The sequence below is a fragment of the Rhinoderma darwinii genome, chromosome 5 (genome assembly GCF_050947455.1).
Source record: "Rhinoderma darwinii isolate aRhiDar2 chromosome 5, aRhiDar2.hap1, whole genome shotgun sequence".
Lineage (NCBI taxonomy): Eukaryota > Metazoa > Chordata > Amphibia > Anura > Rhinodermatidae > Rhinoderma > Rhinoderma darwinii.
Window position 1 is genome coordinate 327457861 of NC_134691.1, and position 19598 is coordinate 327477458.

The following is a 19598-nucleotide window of genomic DNA, read 5'->3' on the forward strand; positions in this document are numbered from 1 at the left end:
TGAACAACCCCTTTAAATGGGAATAAATTCTGGGAACTGCATTCAAAGAATAGATCTCTTCAATGCTGAATTTGGCATCCACTAAATATAAAGTATTGCAGAATTAAAGTAATTCTTGACATTATTTCATTGATCCTTTATTTTTGGTTTTGTCAAAAGCTGTTCCATTTGAACCCACTATTGGTGTATGGGAAATATAACAATAACTGATTCTGTCCCACTGATATTTATTTCATTTTTTTGCATTTTTTATTCAGAGTGTCACTTCTGTGATTTTTTTGTATTTTTATTGATTTTGGTTTTGCCTTGTGTATTTACATTGCACAGCTGTGTCAGACGTAATGACCTGGGACAAGCTTAATGGCCATTTATTGACAGTATATTTATAGGTCACGCACAATGTTCAGGTCTATCGGGACAATAGAATAGTCTGTATGCAATAATTACTCTCCATACATGCATAATAGGCTAATCAATCTGACGCGGAAACTCCTCAGAGCAAATTGTACGAGGTCCCTGCAATTGTCTCGAGAGCCCATACGACTCTCTTAGAAGTTGATCGGACCATCATTCAATGTCTGCTATGTTGAAAAATGTATATGAATGAACAAATAGATTTTTCAGTCTTGCATGAAATTGCGTTTCTATGTGTAGGTAGACAGGTTTAACATATCCACAGAACTGAACTATGAGGGCATTAAATTTACCAAGAATTTTTTTTAAAATTTTTTTTTTTTTTTTTTTTTAAGTCATGACCCTCATATGTTCTTAAAACCAGTTTTGTTTGCCCTGTGCATGGCGTGCATGAAAGCTCAATCCATGAAGGTCCTGATGAACAGTTGTTGTGTTGAGGTTGATAAGGGTGCATCTGTAGGAGGGGTAGAAGTTGCTGTTGCACCCGGGCCCATCAGAGTCCATGAGGAGACACTTACGTTTTCCTGCAAACAAGGCAAAGATGCCGTTTACTGCTCTAGCCCTGTATCCAAACACCCTACCTGAAGTAAAGCATCTTGTTGCTGCCCCACCTCGTCACCTGGGCACATGCCCTTGACAACTGGCATATAATAATTTGGGAGCCCTGTTACAGATTTTGTATTGGGACCAGGAGCTTTATGGTAAGCTTCTTCTCAGTGAATGTTGCTACCATGGGCAAGCTGATTCCTATGCACTGTATTACTCGCAGGATGATATCTTTCAAAAATTTAAATTGGAACTAAAGAGCCTGCTTTTTTTTTATCCAGAAACCGTGCCACTCTTTTAGGGTATTGTGTCCAGTATAGCAGCCCCATTCACTTGTTTGGAGTGGAGCTGTAATACCACACACCGCCTCTAGAAAAGAGTGGCGCTGTTTCTGGAGAAAAAAAATAGTAGGCTTTTATTTATTTTTTTCTTTTGCTTAACACTAGTAAACTGGCGCAGGTCCCTGACTACAGGGGATAGTGTATTGACAGATATACAGTTCAGTCTTTATCTTAGCCATCTACATTTTGAGAGAAGGGGGGGGGTGAGGCCCGAGGCGCCATTTTCACTTTTTTGCCTCAGACAGCAAAGATATTATTATAAGCACCCATGATTACTTGGCAATCCTGTCCTACCACATCATGACTTCACATAGGAGTCAGGGCTTTCAGTTGTTCTGCTCCATCATAGGAGCAGAACAACGAAAAACTGGTGTTGTCAGATCCGTCGCATGTTTGAAACCAAAGGTCCCTGAAGGAATCTATTAACTTTATTGGGCTCCGTCTGGAGATATAGCTGCTTTGTATCCTGTATACACAGCAGCTGTATCGTGCACTGAGACCTGGATCTAACAGGTCCGCAGGACTCCACCTGTTATTGATCAAATCTAAGTTATAAACTTAGATGTGATCGGTAACCGCTCGATCCTCGCAGGATCCGCTGACACTGAACCCGTTGGTCTTGCGGACCTGACAGGTTCAGGTCTCCACGCACGATACAGCTGCTGTGTATACGGGATACAAAGCAGCTGTATCTCAAAAAGTCTAAATCATTTTTAATAAAAAGCATTTTGAAAGTTGCACCAGTCACACAGATACACATTTTTATTAAAAAACAAGAAAAAAAAAACTATTTCAAAGGTGCACATAGCTTTTAATATCATCAAGAATTTGTCCAATGGCCACATATTTTTTTTTAGGAGAAAATACCTGTTTGGGCTGTTTTTTTAATTTTTTTTTAATTTTTTTAAAGTCCGTATTATGTTTTAAATGTCTAGCCCAATATACCATATATGCATGAAAAAGCTCTCCTGAATTCTTGGTGTGTGTGTGTGTGTGTGTGTGTGTGTGTATGTGTGTGTATATATACATGAAAAATTACACACATACATGATATATATATATTTATATATATATATATATATTATGTATGTGTGTCATTTTTCTTTTATATATATATATATATATATATATATAAAAAATATTTTATTTTTTAATAATTTTTCACTCAGAGATTTGTATCATACACATTTTTTTTATATGGCCTTAGAAATTGTTTCACATTTTATACATGTAGAGATTTTGACAGGGATATATACTTGGTGGTCTACTTATATAAGAGGTCATATATCACATAGTGACAGATTGTAGAATCCACAGTTCCACAGAGGGACCTGCAGTCCTCTGCTAATGATGGCCTCTCAATATCATACAAAGGTTAAATTTATTATTTAACGCCTCTCTAATTGACCCACATCCCTCATGAATGCGGCACATGGTATCTACTGGTCATGTCACATATGCTTGTCATAATGAGTGACAGGGAAATAACTGTGCTTTTTATTTTATAAAAACTGTTTTGGGGAATTCTCCGTTCTCATAAAAAATGTTGTTGGCTTATATGTAGCATAAGTAGATATTTTTGAAATACCTCTACAGTCTATTACTAAAATATTACTTTTTTTAAAATATGACTTTTCACACTTTTACATTTTTATTGCAATTTTTTTTTTTGTGACCTTTTTTTTTCACAATTTGTACATTTTTCGAATTATAATCATAATAATTACACCTTCTTATGCACTCGTTCTCACATTAATAATAAAAGAGCTGCAGTTACAGTGAGATTGTTATTGAATTAACTATTGAAGGAAACAAATTTGCTATTTTTTCAGAAATTTTGGACTATCATTAAAAACCAACCTAAAAACCAGAAGCAATTAATTTAATAAATTTCATATTTCAAAAATTTCCCTGATTTCTATTCTGCTTATTGTCTTTTTTGGAGCAGTCTCCTTCAGAATTGTTGTCTTCAGATGAGAATTGACAGCAGCAATTGCAGTTTTGTATTGCATGTTCTCTCTTTGTGTGTTTTGTTCGTTGTAGTGCTCTGTAATTGGCTAGAATGTATATCATCTTGAAGGCCATTTCATGCAGAATTTTTTTCTTCCCTTAATGTAAAGGTTGTAGAGGTGTAAAGAGATTGGATAATTGGTTTGGTAGCTTATTGTTTACATCAAACTTGGCAAGCCGGTGAGATGGAAGAACGTGTGTGATGAGTGACAATCGGGTTATTCAATTGTCTGACGCCCGGAGTGTAAAGTCTAAAACAAAATGTAACTTTTCGCAGAGAAAAAATTATATATGTAATTTTTTTTCTCTCTTCTCTACAGTAAAGGGGCAAACTCCAGTTCTATTGTTTATCATTATTTGCTCTTTTTGATTTTTTTTTTTAATTAAATGTTTCCGTTAAACTTGCGTTGAATAATTATAACGTTTAGCACATCAAGTGGTTTGTTTTTTTTGGGAAACTTTTTGTAAAGTGTGGTTTACATTTCCACAACTCTTTTTAGCTTGAAATGTTCATCCAATTGCATTTCTCGAATGTGGGATGTCGATACTAGGATGACTCTTATGCCACTTCTATTCGGTACGACCCTCACCAGCTTTAGTGAATACGAAGATTTTAGTCGAATGTATGAATTCTACGGCATATGGTACTCTATTGTTCTTGTTTGTATTATTAAAGTAATGTTTATTATTTAAAAGGACTGTCTCATGAAGACAACCCCTTTATCAATCAAAGCCGGCCCAGAAATCAGTTGTTCTCCGCGGGTCTGGATTCCCTTTAACCCCCAGCAGTCAGATGTTATACCAAAGGAAGCTACGGCTGGCCACACATTTTTCCTGGGGTCTGACAGAGCGAGAGCCACACTTTGTTAGTGATTCTCTGCTCCGGCACATAGAGGGAGGGTCCTAAATGGGGGATCTCTCTCTCTCTGATGTCCATATGCCCTAATAGGGGATATGGAAAGGGGTGGTCTTCACGCGACAACCTCTTTAAATTATGTTTGTTCTATAGTTTTGGATTGTTTCTGGTTTAATGTAAGGGTAAGCAAGTTATTTTTAGTTTAAAAAAATATAATGGAATTTTAATGTACTTATCATGGTTCTATTCGTTTATTTCATCCTATTGCTATATATTTGAAGATGGCAGACTCTTGCTGCATTGTTAATGAGTTGTGCTGTTTACAAAAGGAATTCAGGGAAAACTTTTGGGGATCTCCCATAAACAGTAAGCATACTGTGTTGTTATGGAGTTTAATGTATAAATGTATACAGTAAGCTCTTAAGAGTCCTCTAGTGGTGGCTGTAGGCAGCTGCAATTTTATCATCAAACTCTGAGTATGTGCACACGATAACGACCATTACATCTGAAATTACGGAGCTGTTTTCAGGAGAAAACAGCTCCTGAATTTCAGACGTAATTGCTCGTACTCGCATTTTGCGAGGCGTCTTTGACGGCCGTAATTTGGAGCTGTTCTTCATTGGATTCAATGAAAAACGGCTCAAATTACGTCCAAAGAAGTGTCCTGAAGTGACTTCTTTGAGGAGGCAGACATTTTAAGCGCCGTCTTCTGACAGCGACGCGTAAAATTACAGGTCGTCGGCACAGTACGTCGGCAAACCCATTGAAATGAATGGGCAGATGTTTGCCGACGTATTGGAGCCGTATTTTCAGGCATAATTCGAGACGTAAAACGCCTCGTTTACGCCTGAAAATAGGTCGTGTGAACCCAGCCTAAATGTCTATGTAAAAAATTTGAGCTCTAGCCAGTGCTTATATATATATAAATATATATATATATATATATATATATATATATATATATACCTTGCCGTGGCAGGTGGGCAAACACTTTTTGACCAAAATGTGCACTAAGAACCTCCCTATTGTGAGTAGATTTAGCATGTAGTCTGGAATGCGTTAGTCGGGTAGATGATGTATGATGTTTAGCGTAATCGGATCGGCCGTAGGGGGTTTTTGTTATCTCTTTTTCGAACATGCCATAGATTTATAGATGGTATATTATGTTTTTTTGATATTGATATATGTGATGTTACTTTGTATTCATTAGCATGCATACTTTGGAAGAAGGGGGGAGGGGAGAGTTTTACACATATTGCGGTGCTGTATCGCAAATGTTTTGTTTTTGATGAAAATAAAAAATTACTTGATTTAAAAAAAAAAATAAAAAAAAAGATTTATCATGTTATGCAGATTTATTTATATTTAGCGGTTTAGGTTACATCAGTGTTCACAGTGTGCTGTCGCCATTTAGTAAAATTGTTGTTTTTTTTTATCATTGTTTTTTATTTATCGTTAGCTTTTTTTTTGATCCGCTCAATTTCACTGTTCATTAATTTGTTTTCAAATTTACGGTAAAAAAGATGCTAATAAGGTGAACATTGAACATGCATAGTACATTTTGAAATTTATTTATTAGCTAATTGGATTAAAAGTGTACTTCATGTATTCCACTATTTGATCTGTACCTCGTCACGAGTGCTAAACCCATTAAAATGATTGAAATTTAGAAATATGATTGTTAAATATCTTCTATTAGGTCTTATAACCCAATGACTTTATTTTTTTTCTGTTTAATATAGGCCATTTTTGCTATTTTTCCTTCAATGTCTTGGAAGTAGTTTATTATATCAAAATAATTTGTGTAACATAAATGATTTTTGTCTTTTTAGGTCTTGCTCGAGCCAAATCAGTCCCAAGCCACACATACTCTAATGAAGTAGTAACACTTTGGTACAGACCTCCTGATGTCTTATTGGGCTCCACAGAATACTCCACCTGTTTGGACATGTGGTATGTATCGCTCTAATGTTCATTTTTGTAGAATTGCCAAGTTTTCATTGATCAAAATGAATGAATAATGCCAGTTTTAATTACCCTAATGATTTTTCATACATAATGTTTGTCCCGTCAGTAATATTGTGTCCATAATTCAAAATCTTTTTAATAAATATTATAAGATATTGAATTAAAATATTGTAATATAGAAAACCACAGTTTTCATGCACACGACCGTAATGGTTTTTACTGTCTGCAAACACTGATCCGTAGTCATCCGAAACGTATCCACATATATGGCACGCTGTCCGCAAATACAGTCCGTAGTGCATCCATAATTCATCTGTATTTACGGATCCGCAAAAAAACTGGGAGGAATCTTTGGTAATTCACTAGCGTCACATAGCAATGCGGCTGCTACAGGTCCACCTCCGTAGCTGTCCGCAATTGCGGATGCGCCTATCGGGAGTCTGTGCCGCAACTGCGAACAAAAATAGGAGATGTTCTATCATTTGCGGATCACTTCTACGGCACGGACACCCATTCGTAAATATACTGAAAGGTGTCCGTGACCAATAGAAATTAATGGATACGCAATTTTATCTGAAAATTACCTGATCCGTAATCAAGAATGAAAACTACGGTCGTGTGTATGGGGCCTAAGTTTATGTATGTGTATGTATATGTGTGTGTATTATCTCTCTATCTATCTATTCTCTCTATCTATCTATTCTCTCTATCTATTCTCTCTATTCTCTCTATCTCTCTATCTATCTATTCTCTCTATCTATCTATTCTCTCTATCTATCTATCCTCTCTATCTATCTATCCTCTCTATCTATCCTCTCTATCTATCCTCTCTATCTATCTATTCTCTCTATATATCTATTCTCTATCTATTCTCTCTATCCTCTCTATCTATCTATTCTCTCTATCTATTCTCTCTATCTATCTATTCTCTCTATCTATTCTCTCTATCTATCCTCTCTATCTATCCTCTCTATCTATCCTCTCTATCTATCCTCTCTATCTATCCTCTCTATCTATCCTCTCTATCTATCCTCTCTATCTATCTATTCTATCTATCTATCTATCTATCTATCTATCTATCTATCTATCTATCTATCTATCTATCTATCTATCTATCTATCTATCTATCTATCTATCTATCTCTCTATCTATCCTCTCTATCTATCCTCTCTATCTATCCTCTCTATCTATCCTCTCTATCTATCCTCTCTATCTATCTATTCTCTCTATCTATCCTCTCTATCTATCTATTCTCTCTATCTATCCTCTCTATCTATCTATTCTCTCTATCTATCTATATGTGTGTATGTATATATATATGTATTCAATATGTGTGACTAACAATCCATTATGTGCAATATAGTAGTCCAATGATCTAAGAGTCCTCTATAGGTGTTTTGCATTAAAAAAAACAATTAAATTCTCTGTAGATATTAGGGTTGGGGGATTGTCCGGGACTATAATTTTTTTTTTCCATAACCAATTAGGATTTGATGTTTAATGTGTCCAATTGGAAACTTTGAGTAAACCAGCACTAACACCTATAAGGATGGGTTCGTTTTAGTAGTTTGTGACAGATATTAAGAGTCCGCAATGGTTCACAAAATGCATCAATTTGCATCAGTTTTTAAAAAAAAATATTAACAATACTTGAATAAAATGATCACCATCCGCCCCTCCTCCAATTGTCCCATATTAATAAGACAAAATAAAGGTCTTTTGATAATTTATTTATCTATTTATTTTAGTTTTTACGTATTTTTTATTTCAATAGTGCATGAATATGTACTAATCCAAAACATAAAAAATAGATCGGTTTTCGATCCTTTTTTACTTTTTTAATGGGTTGAAATAAATAAAAAATAACAATAAAGGCCGATATCAACTTGTCATCTGTTGCCAAAACCATTTACAACAGTTGTAAAATAAAAAATAAAGTGCTCAATAAAGTCATGAATTGTGACAATAACCTTATACTGTCCCCTGTAGAAAAGAATATGGACTTGCATGCTATTATTACTGTTTTCACGTTATGATTTTGTAGTTTAACTTATTTAGGAAGTTTTTATATTTACCCCCTATTTTAAAATTCTGCGTTTATTCGCATAAATATTTCCCCAAGGAGAACATACTTTTTCCCACTCGGCATTTGTGTCGGGAATTCCGGTCACATCCGATTTCCTAATGGGCCCACATTTTTTTCACTTCGAAAAATTAAGACCGCAATTACCCATGTCTATATGATGAATGTTGCACCCCAGACCTTTCGTGGCTCCGGTACTGAAGCTTCACAAATACATGTTGACTTCTCCTGAGGTGGACAAAAGTGACAAATGACACTATTAGTATTGTATTTTATTCATCTACCTCCTTGCTGAAGAATACTGATGGGATAAAATAGAACCTATTATACTGTGTGCCATGGTCTATCTGCTCCCGAGAGTTTTTTGTAAAAATTTTTTGTTTGGAAGGGATTTTGAACTGGCTGCCAGATAAAACAAGCCTCTTATGTTTCCACAAGTATCACCCAACAAAACAGATGATCAGACGAAATGGCCTGATGTTGTAATGAATGAGGTTTATTAAGGGTTCTGCTCAAGCAGAGGAAGGAAACGGCCCTACAATTGAGGGGACCAGCTGCACTTCAATGGCTGTGCAAATATTGTTGTTTTGGAGTGCTCGGAGAAGCAGGTGCTACTGTCTGCGGATTATTTTTACACTTCATTTGCTATCGTAGAACATTAGGGCTGGAACTAAAAACGACTGACCTCAGTGCAATAACACATCAGGTCTCTCTATTCATAGCTGTGACTGCTCCAAATTGTTTTTATTATAAAATGATCAGTCAAAAATCCTGCAGTTAAAGCGGTTGTCCACCTTCTGACAACTGATGACCTATCCACCGGATAGGTCTTCAGTATGTCATCGGTGCGGGTCTGACACCCGGACCCCGCACCGATAAGCCGCTCTGGATGTTGTGGCACATAATGTTATGTACGGAGCCCGGAAGCAGACACACATACACACACACACACACACACACACACACACACACACACACACACACACACACTTCTGCCTCCTTACCTACTGGCCCGTTTGCAGCTGCACAGGTTGCACGTGTGGTATGTCCGCTCCTGCCCACGGTCTAAACATTGGTTGACTGACCTAACGCTGGACAAAAGGAGTTCTCTAGTTTTGGCTGGAGATTTACCTTTAACTCATTTGGATCAAGTGTAAAAATATAATTTGACGTATAATTTTTTTACATTTCTTAATAATTTAGTGAATGGATAATTCATTAGTGTAATCATTCTACCTTAGTCACCCCGTAATGTAATTCACATGGAGAAATTAATGTTTTTGTTTATTTTATTTATTTTTTATGTGGGGAAACTAGGAGCATTTTTTAAATGTACAGAAAAAAACCCCCCTTTTTTTAAGTTAATAAGCTGATCACACGGACGAAATGTTTTTCACCGATTTTATGTTTTTGAAATCCGAGTGAGGACCTCTCCAATTTGATTCAGGCTCTATGATCGTTTTGTTAACATTTAGCCTTTTCTGGCGGAGAAAAAATCACAATTGGAGTGGTTTTGATTGACAGGTGCTCCCGTGATTCATTTCTGCTCCATATTTTGTTTTTAAATAACGATCCCTGAGGTAAAGATGTTCTGTTTCCATAGCAACGCCTGCAGAGCGCTGTTGTAATCCATAGGTTTTTCAGGCGCCAACTGAGTGGGATATACATCTAAACTAGTGGAGAATCCTGTATGCTGTAGGGCTGAACGACAGAACAAAGCCATTAATTGCAAAATACTCCAAGCTTGACCTTTAAGATTGTCCACTGGTTACCAGTGTTATGTGTCAAACCAATTTATTTGAGCCCTTTTTCAGAATTGGCGAAGAAATGTCTGCTTGTACCTCAATGACATTCACCTTAATACACCGTATATTTAGGTGACATTTTCCACTTTGGAAAGTTTTTGATTTAAAGTGTATCTGTCACTTAGCTGAATTTTAGAGCGTTTATAAAAAAAATAATAATGGCGCCTTAAAGCTCTGGTCCCAGCACAACATTTTATATATATAAAGGTGTATATGGAGTAAGTTTACCTGGTGCCCTCTAGTTGTGCCCCACTGCGGTGGATCTGCCGTTTTAGGGGCCCCTCTGTGCTAGCTCATAATGGCTTCTTGGACTAAGAGTCTGAGACACTCCCACTGTTCTGAGATTGGCTCACATGAGCAGTTCTGTCCAATCGGTGAACAGAAGAAGTGCCTTAGACTCGGTCAAAGAAGCTCTGCGGCCATTTTGAGACCACACAGAGGGTACCCTAAAATGGTGGATGCACAGCAGATGGGGCAACTGGAGCGCACCAGGTAATTTTACTCCATATAGCCCATTATATTTATAATTTTGTCTTGAGACCGGAGGGTCGCATTGATACATATTGGCCTCATTTTGGTAATGAGGGCATCTGATTTTTTTTTGGGGGGTAGAGAATGCTTTAGTACCATCACCTCAAAATGAGCCAAATGATACCAGCTCCATAATACTTCTGGTTGGCCGACAGCCACTCAGGTTGTTGTACAGATGTGGAGATATGCTATTCCAAACAGAAGACTTACCCAGGCATCTTAGTCCCAAATTTGGTCCCAAGCCAGGACCAAGAAATTGCACATTGAAGGGATTTTATAGAGGCAGGTCACAGGGGGTGGAGTGCCAGATTCAACCTCTTCTATGCCAAGTGGTGATCCTAGATTTCAAAATCAACACTTGTGGAGGGGCGCACTGTTTGCATCCCCCCCCAGCCTGTTTTTGTCCCCATATCTAAAATGTTGTAGGATGTGGGATTTTTACACAATTCCCACAATGCTGATTTTATGGGTGATCAAGGAATGAGGCCAGAAGAGGGACCCATTTTAATTTTCCTCAGGGCAGTGGTTTCCATAGAGGACAGTGGCTCATAGCAAGGATAAAAATTAGGCCCCTTTCAGATGCTGCTTGACACCACCACATTTTTAACCTCTTAGACTGCAAGTCTTGGTGCACTTATCCCATTTTCCTTTTTTGCTAAAATTGCAGCACCGGAGACCACATCCCTGTGCAGGTTCTCCTCACCCATAAAAATGGGTAGAAGGCAAACCGAAATGGGTACAAGACAAACCGGAATGGGCTCCCTCTCTCCAGAGGCCCCATAGCATCTCCATAGCCTGCTGGTCTGCTATGTAGGCCTTTGCATTGGGTGTGCTTTCCATAAATGCCAAAAAAGAACTTGCGCCTTGTCTGAGATCACATGTGAGTGCGTTAAGTTGCCCATTGGGTGAGATTCCAAAGAAATGAAACTTTTTAAGCAGTTGGACTCTACAGAAAGAGATGGAAATCTGTTGAGTTGTGTCATATGAATACCATGTAATGTAAGTACTAAAACATCTTTGTATTGGGCACTTGACACAACTCGAATTAATTTTTTTAAATTGTATTCATGAAATTGAAAGAAATTACAAAAATGTAACCCCCCCAAGTTTATTTACGAACATAATAAACCTTCCAGAAGAGAAACAAGGTCAATAATCCCAGAGTCACATCTGAAAGCTGACAAATCCTCATATGAATGTGATTATTTTATTCTATTTTTTTGTTTTGTCTTTTTGTTTTTCTATGTAATTTTGCAGATCAATGGCGGACATCTCTTGTAATTATATTTGTCTCCCCGAGAGATCAACTTAAATTATTAGGATGTTTATCAGTGCGGGCAGAACAAAACATATGAAGAATGCAAGTCGGGTTTTAATTAATGCCACTTCCGAAGAGAAGACGAACTGCAATTTTGAGTACGGGAGACGCTGAATGTTAAATTAGAGGGAAGTTTTAGTGGGAATACTCTGCTGAATTCCAATACTTTTATCATGATAAATGTGCTGTATAAATATTTACCAAATGTCTGCAGACTGAAGATTATAAGATAATGAACAGAGAATCGGCACAGTTTCTGTCTGGCACCCCATGGCATTCTCTGGGCAGTGTATGAACTATTTATCTGGGCACTTTGACAATGGGCACTATATCTGGGCATTATCTGTACTATTGATCTATACAGTATATGCACTACATGTTTCAGCACTTTGAGGTAGTTCTTTGAATAATGTACTATTGAATACTGTATGGCACTGTACTTGGGCTCTGCTTTCGAGCACTGTATGACCGTATAATTTTAGATTTTGTATGGTAGTTTTATTTGGGCATTACTGCTTTTTTGATCCCGCAGCGTGTTTCATAAAAATGGGAACTCCGCACTCCAAGGTATTATCCATAAGTGGTATTTTATTTCACATATAGAGAAAAGTAGTAGTCCAAACTGGGTTTAACGTTTCGGTCTTTACATCCGACCCCCTTCAGACACGGTTTACGTCCGTGGATATAGATATGCGGCGCTTGCGACCTCGGTCGCTGTTGGCTAATGGCGATTAGCCACCAAACATCTGTGCGCGGTAATTTGTTAAGCTATGTCCTATTGGTTCTGCTACTGTATCTATGATGTACCGCTTGTACTATTAAGGCTTCATTCACATCTGCATCAGGGTTCCGTAGGAGCTTTCCATACGAATGGAACCCTGACTGTAACAAACGGAAACCATAGGTTTCCGTTTGTATCACCATTGATTTCAATGGTAACGAACCCGGTGCAAATGGTTTCCATTTGTCTCAGTTGTGCAAGGGTTCGGTCGCTTAGTCGGAATGAATAGCGCAGTCGACTTTCTGACGGCAAGCCCTGACGGAACGTCAGAACGGAACCCTGATGCAGATGTGAACGAAGCCTAATTTATATATCCGCTATGGCTGGTGCTAGTACTATATGTAAGCACTATGGTGTATAATTTCAGGGGTCTCAAGCATGCGGCCCCTGGGGCTGTCATCTCCGGCCCGCGGGACACAGCCGCTAGTATCGGCTCTGCTCCGAGATTCTGGAATTCCCTGACATCGCTGTCCACATATGAACAGCGATGTCTGGGGCTTCCCCAGAGCCGGAGTCCGGGGCAGAGCGCTAGTACAGGCTCTGCTCCGGGACTCTGTGGAATTCCCCGACATCGCTGCCCATATATGGACAGTGTGTCAGGGTCTTCCCCAGAGCGGAGCAGAGCGCTGGTGTCGGCTCTGCTCCGGGACTCTGTGGAATTCCCTGACATCGTTGTCCACATATGAACAGCGATGTCTGGGGCTTCCCCAGAGCCGGAGTCCCGGTCAGAGCGCTAGTACAGGCTCTGCTCCGGGACTCTGTGGAATTCCCTGGCATCGCTGCCCATGTGTGGACAGTGTGTCAGGGTCTTCCCCAGAGCGGAGTCCCGGGCAGAGCTCTAGTATAGGCTCTAATCCGGGAAGCTGCGGAATTCCCTGACATCGCTGCCCATATATGGACAGTGTGTCAGGGTCTTTCCCAGAGCGGAGTCCCGGGCAGAGCGCTATTATCGGCTCTGCTCCGGGACTCTGGGGAAGCCTCTGGCATCGCTGTCCATACATCGACAATGATGTCAGGGGCTTCCCCAGAGCAGGAGTCCCAGTGATGTCAGGAGCACAGCTGGAGTCCCAGGAAGAGCCTACTAGCGCTCTGCCTGTGACTCCAGCTCTGGGGTTGCCCCTGACATCTCTGTCCATATATGGACAGTGATGTCAGGAGCAGAGCTGGAATCCCAGGCAGAGTGCCAGAAGCGGCTCTGCTCCGGGACTCCAGCTCTGGGCAAGCCCCTGACATCACTGTGGCAGCCTCTGCAGAGGGCACTGTGGCAGCCTCTACAGAGGGCACTGTGGCGTTATCTACAAGTGGGTGTGTGACAGTATCTGAAGAGGACACTGGCATTATCTAGGGGTGTGTTGCATTATCTACAGAGGGCACTGTGGCCTTATCTACAGAGGGCACTGTGGCCTTATCTACAGAGGGCACTGTGGCCTTATCTACAGAGGGCACTGTGGCCTTATCTAGGGGTGTGTTGCATTATCTACAGAGGGCACTGCGGCAGCATCCACAGAGGGCACTGCGGCAGCATCCACAGAGGGCACTGCGGCAGCATCCACGGAGCTCACTGCGGCAGCATCCACCGAGGGCACTGCGGCAGCATCCACAGAGCTCACTGCGGCAGCGTCCACCGAGGGCACTGCGGCACTATCTAAAAAGGGGCTGCCCAATCTTGACATGTGTGCTGAGCCGCCGGACTGCATTTAGCGACACTTAAACTGGAAAGCTGGATTGTTTAAATAAGCACGTGGAGAAATATCTCAAATTTTAAACCTAGCGCTATTATTATAGTAATGTAGTGTTATTATTCTAATAATATAGTGTTATAGTAGTTCAAATAACTAATTGATTAACAATAATTTTGTATTGTATCAATTTTTTCTATATGCGGCCCACTTACCCGGCCGAGTTTGAGACCCCTGGTGTATATCATCTATGTATCTATGCAGGATAGCGGGTACATTACAAATATAATATTGCAGCTTATCTCCTTGCCCAGTACAGACACTCACGTCCATCTCTCTGTATGTTGTATCATCTGCTTTGTTTTCACTACGGTGTTCTTTGTGTCTGGTCTGATCAATGTCGTAGTCACTAGAGAGTTGGATAGACAATCACTCACAATTTTCAGAGAAGAAACAGAGGAAGATGTTCTACTGTATGCTCGTGTGATCTATCTATCTAGCTCTATCTCTATCCATCGCTCTATCTATCTATCTATCTATCTATCTATCTATCTATCTATCTATCTATCTATCTATCTATCTATCTATCTATCTATCTATCTATCTATCTATCTATCTATCTCATATTTATCTATCTCATATTTATCTTTCTATCTATCCCATATCTATTTATCTATCTATCTATCTATCTATCTATCTATCTATCTATCTATCTATCTATCTATCTATCTATCCATCCCATATCTATCTATCTATCTATCTATCTATCTATCTATCTATCTATCTATCTATCTATCTATCTATCTATCCATCCCATATCTATCTATCTATCTAATCTATCTATCCCATATCTATCCCATATCTATTTATCTTCCTATCTATCTATCTATCTATCTATCTATCTATCCATCCCATATCTATCTATCTATCTATCTATCTATCTATCTATCTATCTATCTATCTATCTATCTATCTATCTATCTATCTATCTATCTATCTATCTATCTATCTATCTATCTATCCCATATCTATCCCATATCTATCCCATATCTATTTATCTATTTATCTTTCTATCTATCTATCTTTCGATCTATCCCATATCTATTTATCTTTCGATCTATATTTTTTTAATTATATCATTTTTTGCTCTTTTGCATTTATAGCACCAACATATATATATTTTTTTTATCATTCTTATATTTTATTTTTACAAAAACATTAAAATAATAAAGGAAGGAATCAATGTTCCAAAAAGTACATAAGGTTTAAAAAAAAAAAAAATTATATTATTTTTTATAATAATAATTATCCTCTCCCCAGTCAGAAGTGGCTGATAACAATGAACTGGTATTTTTGGTATTTCTAGTCTCGGTGACCACATTTTTCTACTGTTAGATTTGGACGTGTCACTGCAGAAAGTTTCTCTGGTAAATGACAATACCATCTGGTAATGAAAGTTCTTTTTTTTTTTTTTCACTTGTTTTCATTCTTGATTATATAAGCACTTGACGAAGATTTATTGTGGCTCTTGCTGTGTAATAGACCTCTAAGGAGCCTAAATGATGACTGGCAGTTTAATCAACGCAGCTTCTCCAGTAATCAGCCTGGGCAGATGGAACATTATATATAATCACCTATTTTTCCAATTTGCTTTAGTCTTAGCCATTGATTAGCAAACCTTTTTTTTTTTCCCAACCATCTATCAAAATATTTGGAGAGAAAAAACTTTTGAGAAAAAAAAAAGACCTTATAGTAAATATTATTTCAGCTAGGCATAATTGCCATCTGCCCCGTTTTCACAAACAGGAGGCGGGACTTGTGCTAAGGGGTGTTGTTGATGTTGTTAGTGGGTGTTCCCATGAGAGTGGGCGGGGCTTATAATTGTCTTAAAATTTCGAATTTAAAGGTTGGTGCAATTCTGGAAGTTTCTCTAAAAAAAAAATAATGACTTTGATCAGTTATGGTATAGCACTGTCTAATTTGGTATTAACATTGGGAGGTTGGTGCCAGTAATATTTTTTTCTGCCATTAACAAGTGTCTGTCATTTTGCTTATGAATATAGTCAAAATTCTTCTTATCTGGATGCTCCTAATTTCCAGGTTTGCACACCACTAGTAACATCAGCAGTCACACGTGAGATTGGCACCGATGCAGCGTGGCAGCATAGAGATATACACGCTTGTGTTGGCAGCAAGCAAGCCAAGAAGAATAATTCAGCTTTCAATTTTCTATTCTATAGGGTGATCTTTGCTAGCCACGGCAACAAGTCATCACTTTGCCACGCAGATTTGAACCCTGGAGGATCTCCTGATATATCTATATGTCATGAGATACATACCATTGGCTGGGCTTTCATTTAGATTAAGAGACGTTTTTATCATTAGGATAGGATATCAATGTTTGATTATGGAAGTCCAACCCCTGTGACACCCACCATTCAAATATTAAGGAACTGTCCTAAGGAAAACTGGAAACCCACTTTAAAAGGAATGTTATCAGAAAATGACATAATATTTAAATAATGTATTTATTCTAAACATTTTTTTTTTTACGTTTTGGTGGCGTTTTTGTATATATATATTTTTTCACTATCCACATAAAACAAAACTACAAAAATATATTCCAGTTCTGGCCACTAGAGCGGGTCAATCAATAGGTTGATTCTTCCTGTCTTTCTTAGCTCACTTGTCAACTTTGCTGTATAGACTGGGACAGAATGAGCCGAGTCATCTCCTCATTAGAGGGTGGGTAAATTAATGACCGATCTATTATATTGCTTGAGGCATAGGTAAGGCAGGACTATACACAACGATAATATTTGTTTGCAGCTCCCCAGTTTCTTCTTGGTCTCTGGGGGAGGGGCTGTACTCCATTCACTGCTGGGAGACCGCAATAATCTAAGAATTTGTATAATGACTCCTCTTCATTGCAGCACTAATAAAGCGCACACAACCCTGCTGCACTGTCTATACAGTCAATACAGGCAGGACGTTTGTGTCTGCAATATGGCCGTCCCAGGGAGTGTTTTAAAAATCAAAAATAAATAGCTACGACATTAAGAAAAGACAAAAAAAAGACTTTTTCTTTTACAGACTGACATCTTCTTAATGGTACTAAAATTATATACATGAGACGTTTAATAAAGTTAAACCAGTGTTTACATAGTCTTCAAAAGTGCCAGTTTGTGGATGGCAAATTGTGACCTGATTTATTTCGGCCTCAAAATTATTTCTGGTCTGATTTGAGTTAACCAGACCAAAAATATTTTTGAAATTTGGTTTGAGTTAAACCAATCATTTTAAATTTATCAATGCACTTTAAGTCTTGTAATCCATTGTATTATACAAGTTATTTGTTAAAGCGGTGCATCTGAGCCCACGACATGTAAGGCTATGTTCACACGCAAGGTCGAAAATGGCTGAAAATGAGCCGTTTTTGAAGCTGAAAATGTTTGAGGTGGTTTTTCTTGATTGTTTTTGGAGCTGTTTTTCCATTGACAATGGAAAACCGCTCAAGAAGGGACATGCTCCTTCGTTTTATAGGGCGTTTTTTTACGCGCCGTTGTTTAAAACGGTGGCGTAGAAAAACGCCCCGTCTGAACGAAATGCCGTTTTTCCCATTGAATTCAATAGGCAGATGTTTGTAGGCATTTAGCTACCATTTTCTTAGGCGTATTTCGAGTCATTTACGCCCCGAAATACGCCTGATAACACAGCGTATGAACATACCCTAAGTAGCTATGCAGTAGCTCAGTGGGGTCCACATGTTGATGGTTCACTGTTCTTGACCAAACGTAATTGCCAATCGCCTACAATCATTTTTTTTTCTTTTTTCCAATGGCAGGGGAGTAGGATGCATATTCATAGAGATGATGCAGGGTGTCGCTGCCTTTCCAGGAATGAAAGACATTCAGGACCAACTGGAACGAATATTTCTGGTGAGTTTTATTTTTTTTAATTCTGTTTTGATGTCATTTACTATTCATGAGATACAAGATTGACATTTTTCTAAAATGCTGATTTGTTTTATTTTTTTTTCTCCCCCCCCCCCCCCATATAGATACACACATGGGGTTCCTGGATATGTATTCATCCAGTGTCCTTCCTGCTGTCATATAAAATATGATATGCAATAAATAATACATTTCCAAGTCTCATGTCTGTGTATTCTACCAGGTTAAGTATGAGTGAGATTGAAATTGTTATTTTGAGGGAGGGAATTCTTAGAAATATCACAATCACCTTCTTGTTAGAAAGTAGTCCCAGTCATTATTGCTATTAACATTTGTAGAATTGGTAAATTTGTAAATGGTTAAGAGATTTTTGAAAAAGTAGATTTTGATGAACACTTTTTGCCTTCTTCTCAATGTCCCTCCCATCATGCCTAAAGATAGCGCACAAATGTTATATTCTCTTTACTCATTTTGTCTTTGGCGCCGCCTGCTGAGTCATTCGTTTTGTATGAGCTGCCAATTGTATATTCCTTGGCTGAAAAAAAAGTTGTGCTTCTTTTTATCACCTATAAACTATATACAGTAGAATATCTTTACTGCACCACTGCTATCTACTGTAATACTGCCCCCTATGGACAAAAACATGAGGTGAATGATCTGAACAGGAGAATCTTTATTTCTGGTTGGATGTCCCTGTATAAAAGTCTGTGCTAAATGCTTAATATATTTTTATAGTGGACTAGCTCCATTTTTATGATACTGTTCCAAATCTCCTGTGTGTGTGTGTGTGTGTGTGTGTGTGTATATATATATATATATATATCTATAGATAGATAGATATTATATGTAGTGCTCAAATACATTTCTTGCTTCCTAAGTCACCACTAGGGGGAGCTTACTGGAAACGTATTTGTTATTGAGTCCAGTGTATAGATGTATGCAGTAGGTGCCCTTTAGAAAAACAGGTCTTTTTTTCTAGAAACGGCACCACCTTTTTGATGTACAGATGTGGACGTCTTTATCTTGACCTTTAACACATTAAATACACAGTGGCAAGATCCTTTATCTTGACTTTTTCAATGGTTTTTGTTGTGTGATCTCACGCTGCAGCAAGTTATCAGAGTCTAGATAAAGATGGCTACGTTTGTACTTTTGATCAAGTGAATGGAACTGAACCTGCAGTTCCAGACACGGCCCATGCACAAGAGTGGCGCTGTTTCTGAAAAAAATGCAGCTAATATTTTTTATTTTTAAGCCCTTTTAAAACCTGGATAAATGGGACAATAATGCAAACAACAATTACATGTAGCGAT

At 38.3% G+C, this 19598-nt stretch overlaps 1 protein-coding gene and 1 long non-coding RNA gene across 4 annotated transcripts in view; one reads left to right on the forward strand and one right to left on the reverse strand.

The window, feature by feature from the left end:
* The window catches only part of CDK14 (cyclin dependent kinase 14), a 399726-nt gene that overhangs the window by 189181 nt on the left and 190947 nt on the right, over window positions 1–19598 (forward strand). For all 3 annotated transcript variants that reach the window (XM_075827675.1, XM_075827674.1, XM_075827676.1), the window contains 2 exons: window positions 6000–6120; window positions 18177–18270. In XM_075827675.1, coding sequence (XP_075683790.1) covers window positions 6000–6120; window positions 18177–18270 — 215 coding nt within the window. The remainder of the gene's footprint in view (window positions 1–5999; window positions 6121–18176; window positions 18271–19598) is intronic.
* On the reverse strand, window positions 9606–10317 carry LOC142653043 (uncharacterized). Its single transcript, XR_012848030.1, has 2 exons — window positions 10252–10317; window positions 9606–9919 (listed from the first exon to the last, which is right to left on the reverse strand). It is a non-coding gene; the product is annotated as an uncharacterized LOC142653043 (long non-coding RNA).